Source organism: Pteropus alecto, unplaced genomic scaffold (genome assembly GCF_000325575.1).
Source record: "Pteropus alecto unplaced genomic scaffold, ASM32557v1 scaffold92, whole genome shotgun sequence".
Lineage (NCBI taxonomy): Eukaryota > Metazoa > Chordata > Mammalia > Chiroptera > Pteropodidae > Pteropus > Pteropus alecto.
Window position 1 is genome coordinate 533,137 of NW_006432447.1, and position 8,940 is coordinate 542,076.

An 8,940-nucleotide genomic window follows, 5' to 3' on the forward strand; every position below is an offset into this window, starting at 1 on the left:
AATGCCGATTGGTGGCTGACTTGAGCCTGAGTTAGAAAAGTGGTTTTCTGTTTTGGAAACCATGAGTTTGCTGAGGAAGGAGGGGAAGGAGGGAAGACCATACCAAAGTAGCTAAATATTCCCCCAACATAACCAAACCCATGTTTCTGCCGCCCCTTGGGCCAAATTGCAATGAAAGTGTTCAAAATTTAGCTTTTGTACTCTTTAATACTTGGGGGACATCTTGGTGGGGGGGGTCCATTTTGGAAACCAGGCTCGTCCCCCCCCATCCAAAGCCCCTGGGGGGTCTGGCTTCATGCCTGCAGTACTCGGCTTACACACTAGGTGGCAGTGCCCACCACCACTGCCACCAATACCACCATACCTGACTCAGCCACATCAGCAATGTCCACCCCTTGCTCTTGTGCCATGAAGCCCAGGATGGAAAAAATTGCGAAGCCAGACACAAAACTGGTACCACTGTTCAGGCATCCCAGCAGCATACAGTCCCTAAGTTACACATATGTCAGGGAGCAAGTTAATTCACAACACAAGGAAGCCACGCTCCCTACTTCTTCTCTTTTTTCTTTAAACATCATCATCATTTCTAAGGTCCACCAGGCCCGCTGGTGCGACACTTGCCTGTACGAGTTGTACTTGTACTTGTTGTAGCTCCCCAGTGAGGTCATGGCCCCCAGGCAGATGGCATAGGAGAAGAATATCTGGGTCCCAGCATCGATCCATACCTATTGGGGGTGGGGGCAGCGGCAAGGAAAGAGAGAGAAGGGGGCGTTAGAGCTGGTCTCCTAGAGGAGGTAGTGCGAGTTCCTGGCCACCTGGCCATCAAGGACTGCACCTCGAAACGTGCAGATTCCCGACTGCAATTGGAGTGCCTGTGCTGAAAACCAAGGTGCCTTTCAAGACAACACCGAGCTGTAAGGAACCCCAGAAGGTGACTACTCAGCCACGAGGTTGAGAGGCTGGACTTTTGAAGCAGATGGATCTCGATTCCAACCACGGAATCACAGTGCGCAAGTAAATATGACTCCTAGAGCCTCAGTTTCCACATCTGTAAAAGGGGACCCATGGCTCTGCCCCACAGAGCAATTTTGCAGGTTCAGAGAATAAAGATGTAGCTCCGTTCCAAAGGGAAGCCTGTAAGTCAAGGCTGCTGTCATTACTGTAATTGTTACTGTCTGGGGACCCTGAGCTGGAGTAGAAAGAATTCCGTAACGGCTTATGCAGGCAAAACTGCTCTCCAGCACACCTTTATCAGGCAGGTCCCGATGGCCACAAAGCTGCCATCTCAGTGGTCCTCTGATCTGTCCAAGCCCCCTCCCACCTACCTCCTACTGAGGGTGAGAAGACAGTGAAGAAGAGAGACCCAAAGCAGCAACCCGAAGGCTGAGGATCCTGGGGACAAAAAAAAAAATCCTTCAATGGGCCAATAAAATCTCCCAGGGTTTTCTTCGACCCTCTGCAGTCATGTGGCTGAGTGCCAAGAGGTGGACGTTCAGTATCGGTCCCTTGACCTGCCAAGAGGTCACTAACTCTGAATTCCATCCTCGGCTAAGGAAGCCAGCAGCTCTCTCACCCCCACGATGCAGCCCTCTCAGCTGCGGCGGGCAGAGGCCAGATCTGAGAAGAGACTAGTTCAGAAAGACTTCTCTCTCTTCCCTGGCGCGGTGCCGAAATTAGACTATAATTGGCCTGCCTCAGGAGTCTTCGACATGAAAAGATACACACACAGCTGGAACAGCCCATGAGCACCGTGAATGATCCGCCGCAGCCCAGTGGAAAAGTACTCGGGGCTGATGCCCAGCTAGATTTGTGCACCCAAAAACCACAGCCCTGAGCAGGAGGGAGGACAGGCTGTGCCCTGAAGTACCTGTGGGTCCTCGAGGCGGCTGATGTCAGGGTACAGATAAAACTTGATGCCTGCGCCTGCACCAGGCAGTGTCAGTCCACGAACCAGCAGCACCAGGAGCATAGCAAACGGGAAAGTGGCCGTGAAGTAGACGACCTGTGAAGGATGAGAGGGATTCGGGGGAGACTGGATCACTTGCTGCTGTTAAATTCGAGCATCCTTTCCAAGGCTAGTGGGGGTTCTGTGGCCGAGCCTGCTGTTTCACTTGCTGTGTGACCTTGGGCATGTGGCTTAACTGCTCTGGGCCACAGTTGCCTCACCTGTAACCTGGATATAAGTACCTCCACCTCAAAGATTTACTGAGAATCAGTGAAAAAAATCCTATAAATATTTACTAAATATCTAGGCCCTAGAAATAAAGTGGCGGACAAGACAGAAAACAAATCCCTGCTCTTATGGAACTGACATTCTAGTGGGTAGAGATGGAAAGTACAAAATGAGAGAGTAAACTATCAAGTGTGTATGAAAAAGGCCTGGTCCAGTGGTTGGCACATGGCACTTAGTTCCTATTAGCCAACATATCAACTATTAGTACGACTCATGGTTAAAAATTAGATCAGTGTGGGTTCAAATCCCAGCTCTATCCCCTCGCTTGCAGTGTGACTTTGGGCATTAAGCTTAACCTCTCTGGGCCTGTTGCCTCATGTGGGAAATGGAGATAAGATAAAGGCCTTCATCAAGAGATGAGGAGGGGCTTCTAACCCCATCAAAACAGTACCTGCCTGGCACTTGGTTCTCAAAAACGGGGCCTATCGTTGACATTGTGGTTTTGTAGGAAGCACACAGGAACTTCTGGGAAGGAAACGAAGCCTCTAAAGCCCCTCACAGCCGGGATGGGGAAGGTCTCCACTTCCTTGGAGCTATGGGAGGCCCAAGGCCTTCTCTGGGTCACATGACACATCCCTCGCAGACCAAGGTCAACACAAGGTGAGCACCAGAGATGACCCGGGCTGGGCCTTCCCATCCTCAAGGGCCTGCCCTACTTTCTCTGCTTCTCCTCTCCTGAAAGCACTGGTCTCCAAACTTCCCTGGGTTCAATTCCTGTGGATGGATTTTCCCATCTTTTTCTTCACCATGAAGAGATTCCAGGTGGGGGTAATGCCTACAAGGAGCTCGACGGTGCATAGCTGAATGGATGGTGAAACCTTGATATTTCTAGCAGGGCGCACTGGCTGAGCAAGGATTTCCCAGGCACAAACCCATGTTGTGTTCACCATGCCCCCAAAATTGGTACATTGGCTGCTTGTCGACAGAGGGGAACTGAGGCTCGGCGGGGCTTAGAAACTTGGCCAGATCATCTGCAAAATGCAGAATCAGCACCCAGAGCCCTAAGACGGGCTCACAGAGCCCTTAGCTCTCTCTGACGGCCTGGGAGACCAAGGGAGGAGGGAAAAACCACCGCACAACCAATGTGCCCATTTTTTAGGTGAGGAAACTGAGACTGAGAGCAGGATGAATGTGCCCACGGTGTTGGGGGGAGGAGGCAGCACCAGGGGGTCACAGGGCACTGCTGGGGTGCAGGGAGGTAGCAGACACTAAGAGAGGGTGAGAGAACCGCAGACATCGCTTGGCTGGCACAGGAACCCTCGATGGAGCAGAATTCTCGGGTAGTCACCATCCCTTTGCGTAAAAACAACTAGAAAGGAGTTTTGGGAAAAAGGCAAAGAGGAAGCTCTCAGGGCCTGCCTGGCTCAGCTGCCCTCAGTCAAAACCACCAACCAGCATTTACTGAGCGCTTACTGTGTGTCTGGTGCTATTCCAAGTGCGGTAACTTCTATATGCAGTTGGTCCTGCCCTAACACTTTGAGGCAGGTGTTATTACTATCCGCATCTTGAAGGCAAGGAAGCTGAGGTCCAGGGAGAGCCCACTGCTTGCCCACACAGGTCACATAGCACTTAAGGGGCAGAGCGGGGACACGCCCCAGAGCCTGCCTTCAGATAACACACACAGAGCAGTAAAAAGCCCTTCCACATGCAGCAGTTTATTGCATCTCCCCAAAGACCAGAGGAAGGCTGAAGTCTGCGTGGGCGCAGGGCTGGCTTATTGCAATACCTTGGGCAAGGTATTGTCCTTCTCGGCACTTTACTTCCCCATCTCTGAAGGAGGAGGCTCAGACCAGATGAGCTCGGAGGTTCCCTCGGGAAGGGGAATCTGGGGGCGGAGTGGCCAAGAGGATCAACTGGGGGTCGCCCAGCTTGGGGTTCCTTTCCCCACCTCTGTCACCTCCCAGCTAGGCAGCTTGAGAGGAAATGCTCAATGCTGGGAACACAGTGAGCCCTCAACAAAGCCTAGCAGGAGCACTCTCCTGACGATCCTCAGGTGCTGGGTCCTACTCCTGCCTCTGCCGCATCCTCCTCTGGGGCTCAAGTGTCCCCAGCCACCCTAATTTTCTTCTCCTGAGGCAAGAACCCTCACCATTTCCCAAGGACAAGAGGCAGACGTGGAGGTTGGGGGCAGGGCAGGAAGCCCCAAAACGGGGGAAAGAAGAAAACCAAGTGCCCCACAGGCTACTCCTCCCTTCCTGCGCACAGGCTCCCTGACCAGTTCCCACCTCTGGGCCCTGCTGTGGGCCACACCCAGGGCTGCTGAACAATAGCCGCTGACAGCAGGCCATCCCTAGAGAGCAGCTACTTCAAAGCTGGCTGGGCCCCACTGGGCTGGACGATCAGGCTGTGGCCAGAGGGCTTTGTGTCAGGGACACAGGACACCACCAGGGGATGGGGGGGTGGCTTCCCTTGTTTTCCTGTATTTAATTTGTTTATCAAGCACTTATGTAGCACTTACTGTGTGCCAGGCACTACCGAAGAGCTTTACATGTGTTAATTCATTTAATACTCCCAAACTGGAAGAGGTAGGTGCTACTGTTACCTGCATTTTCTAGATGAGGAAACTGAGGCTCCGAGAGGTGACATCAGCTGTCTGGGGTTACAGATCTAGTAGGTGGCAGAGGTGGGATCTGATCTAGGCCGGCTAGTTTCGGGATCCGGTGTGTCGTGTGTGTTATGGTTTTCTTCCCCACATCAGAATAGGACAGCTCCACATGGTCACGGCCTCCCTTCCGCTGCCTCTTTGCAAAGCCACTCTTGTTGTGCAGAATTTGCTGCTCTGAGGACAAGCCCCTGAGAGCCATTCTCTCAACCTTTCCGTGACTCCCCCGGGATCCTTGCAGGAGACGCTGGTGCCAGCCGCCGCCAGTAGGCCTCTGGCGGTGGCCCAGCAGGCCTTGCCACGGGACGTGGTAGTTTTCCACTCTTCCTGGCAAACCTCTGTGGCTCCTCTGAGCCCTCGACCCAAATGCCCTGTGGCCCAATTGCCCTGGAAACTTCCAAGGACAACTCTTCCTCATCCTCTGGGGACAGTGGGGAGAAGGTAGCCCACAGGCAGGAGGGAAATGGGCTAGTTTCCTGCTGCCCTGAGCTTCCTTCAGGGGCGAAGGCCTGGGCAGGTGGGGCTATGGGTCAGTGCCCAGTACCTAAGCAGGCCCTGAGGATCCAACCCACATCCCACTGTGTGTGGAGTGGGGGGGAATGGCATAACTAGCTCATTTCACACAAGGGGAAAATAAAGCTCGGAGAGGGAAAGGGACTTACCCAAAGTCATGTAGCTTGTGGGGGGACAGATCGGAGACCCAAAACCAGATCTCGCTCTGATTGCCACCCCTGCTTTACTTCTAAGCTCTGGATAGAAGAGCTGTCCTGGAGGCTGGCGATGGAGAGGCACAGCCTCGGGACATGTCTGTGGTTCGTCCTCTATGGGTCCACAGGATGGTACATCCTGGGTGGGGGTCTGGACTTTTGTCATCTTCCTGGACCATGGTGGTTACAAATCTGATCTGTGGCTAGGGCTGGAAGCCATGGCTGGTGGTGGCTGGGCAGGCGGGCAGGCGGGCAGGCGGGCAGGCCAGTGGAGCGTGAGCCTAACCGTGTTTGTCTTGGCTTCTTGGGGCTGGCCCAGGCCCTGCTATTGTTCTGGGAATCACGCTTGCCCCTCAGGGGCCCAGTGCCGCTGGAAGAGATGATGTCTCTAGGAGCAGACTAGAGGGACCTTTGGCAAGTCACGTCTTCAGTTGGCTACAGTCGTAGCCTGGAACTCTCTGCTTTTTGTGCTGATTCTATTCTCCTGCCCACTCCATTGTGTCTCAGATTTTGCTCATTGTTCTTGGTAGACGTCAGCCTCCTCCATCAGACTGGAGGCTCCTCAGGGGTCTGGGTCAGACACAGCTCAGGGCCTTTGCATGAGCTGTTCTCTCTCCCTGGAATTCTTTCTCCTCCAAATACCCACATGGCTTGCCCCACCACTTCCTTGAGATCTTTGCCCGGAGTCACCTTGGTGAACCTTGCCTGGCCACCTTATTTAACATTGCACCCAATATTCCCTGTTCTCCTTCGCTGCATTATCCTTTCCCCTAGCTCGTGTCACTACCTTACTTCTATATATTTTACACATTCCCCTTGTTACAACTGATGATCTGTCAAGCTCTTGGACCACAGGGATTTTTGTCTGTTTTGTTGGCTCCTGCATGCCCCCCAGCCCCATTCCTACAACAGTACCTGGCAGATAAAGAGGCTCAAAACATACGACTACGTAAGTAAACAATCATGTCTTCAGCATTGCTCGGCACCAGAGCTCCACAGAAACTTCCTGAGAGATTGTCCTCTATGTGGGGGAACGGAGGCAGGGTGAGGAAGGGATTGGTGTTTACTGCACAGTCTGTGCCACAGGTCGTGCCGGGTGCCTAACACACTCATTCAACCCGACTACCGCCCCTTTTCGAGATGAGGAAACTGAGGCTCAGAGGTGAGGAACTGACCTCGGACAGGTCACTTCACCTCTCCCAGCTCAGTTCCCTCATTTAAAGAGAAGTGGTAATGAAATGGGATACCACAGATGGATGAGCTCCAGGGAGCTGTGGGAATAACTCGAGCTACCCTCTTCCTGCCAGTTCTGGGGGAATGAGGTAAGCGAGGAATATGTATGTGAAGATTTCTGAAGCCTGGTCTGCTTCCTTTCCGGATTGGGTTTTAGGGTCACGGGGTGGTTACGCCCTGAGAAACAGGAAGAGAGTGTGGTGCTCTCACAGGCACCCATTCTGCCTCTGCAACCGAGGCATCCAGATACTGCCCAGCAGATGCCCAGAGTAACTGCTGGGATCTGTTCAGATCCGCGATCTTGCCTAAGGGGCTCTTCACCCGGGAGAACATGGTCCTTAATTCTAAAGTCTGGTGCACTCAAGGCATCTTCTCCAAATGACTTTGCCACCCCCCACTGCTATACCTCAAATGCCACTTTAATGTACGCTTCTGACCTTTGGTGGCTTTTTAATCTTAGATTTTTTCCTCTATCAAGATGCGAATGACAGGGGAAATGACAGAAGGACTTGTAAAGGTAGGTCAAGCCAACGCCTTCACTATGGCTTAGGCCTTGGGTTCAGGCCCACACTGCTGACCACGACAGACTCCTCTGCACTGAGCTTGTCATCAGAGCGGCCATGCTATCAGAGTCAGTGTCTTGGTTTCCAGGTAATTATTCAGCTCTAATTGTTAACACAGACCATTTCAGTTATAGGCTAAAATTTTTCTTCCTGCCAATATATACCAGTGTATGCCTAAATCCTTAATTATAAGCTAACATTTTAATTATCAGCTACTGCGTGTGTTAATAGCTAACATCCTAGTCATCCTATAACATATTAATCGGGAGCAAATATTTCAGTCCCAGCTAACACTTTGGTTAACAACTAACATCTTGGTTATGAGCAAATGACTTAATCATCAGTGAAAGCTTTCCTTAATAAGGAACATCTTAGTTACCAGCTAAAATGTTAGTGGTAAGATAATTCAGTGAATCTGACTTAGCAGCAAAAATTCACGTCAGTGCTTCTCAAACTTCAAAGTGCATTTGGATTATCTTGGGCTCCCGTTCAAATGCAGGTTCTGATTCTGTAGGGCCAGAGCAGGCCCACGGGTCTGCATGTCTGACAAGCCCCTAGAGGTCCTGATGCTGCTGGTCAGGGCATACTTTGCAAAGCAAGGGTCCATGTTGTCTGTTGAGAGCTGGTAATTAACAACAGAGTTGCCGAAACACTCATGACCAGCTTAACTTATCTGTTATAACCCCAACATTAGTTATCTGCTAGCATCTGCACTACTACCGACACCTCGACATGGGGACCAGGGGTGTGCGGCAACTTGCACAGGCTCGAGGGAGGTGACTGTTCAATTTTCAGGAATTTTGCAAGCTGGTTGTTAAACCATCAAGAACTTGAAATCAGACATGGTGGGAGTCTTTACATCATAAAATTGGGAAATGCTACAAACCAGGGCTTTACTTGCTTTCGGAAGACGGGGTTGAGCAGCCCACACCCACTCCTAGGTCAGGGCCGGTTTTGGCAGAGAGGCTCACGGGGCAACAAGTACTCTTGGCTGAGGGGGCCAATTGCCATAAGGCAGGAGAAGGACAGACGAACAACTCACTTTGCCTGTGGACTTGACGCCCTTCCAGATGCAGAAGAAACAGACAAGCCAGACGAAAAGAAGGCAGAGAGCGAGGTCCCACTTCAGCGAGCCGGGGTTGTCGATTCCAGAAGACAAGCTCAGCACATTGCGCCTTGAATCAAGCAGAGCCACATGTCAGCGAGACCCAACCCCTGGGCAGGGGGAACGGAGACCTGGACTCCGACAGGCTATGGTTCAAATCCTGGCTCAGGTGCTGCAATTGCACACATCACCTGTCCTCTCCAGGCCCTGGAATTTCCATTGGTCTCAGGAAATAGCTAACCCCTGTCACAGAGTTGTAGGGAGGTCAACCAGGGGATGAATTCGGACTCCTAAATCAGGCAAACCTGAGTTCAACCCAGCTTGGCCTCAGACAAGTTAAATAAACCCCTAAGCCTCAGTTTCCTCATCTGTAAAATGGGTACTGATTCCCATGTGACCGATTCTCAGCAGACCCTTCTTCACTGGGTTCAAACCTGGCTCCACCGTGTAATCACTGACTTTGGGCTAGTTACCCAACCCCCCCCCCCGACCTTAGT

General features: G+C 52.0%; 1 protein-coding gene across 4 annotated transcripts in view; it reads right to left on the reverse strand.

Moving 5' to 3' along the window:
• The window catches only part of SLC6A6 (solute carrier family 6 member 6), an 83,155-nt gene that overhangs the window by 20,480 nt on the left and 53,735 nt on the right, over positions 1-8,940 (reverse strand). For all 4 annotated transcript variants that reach the window (XM_006907172.3, XM_025043608.1, XM_015585811.2 and 1 more), the window contains 4 exons: positions 8,381-8,513; positions 1,868-2,002; positions 622-725; positions 365-489 (listed from right to left, as the gene is read on the reverse strand). In XM_006907172.3, the coding sequence (XP_006907234.1) occupies positions 365-489; positions 622-725; positions 1,868-2,002; positions 8,381-8,513 (497 nt within the window). The remainder of the gene's footprint in view (positions 1-364; positions 490-621; positions 726-1,867; positions 2,003-8,380; positions 8,514-8,940) is intronic.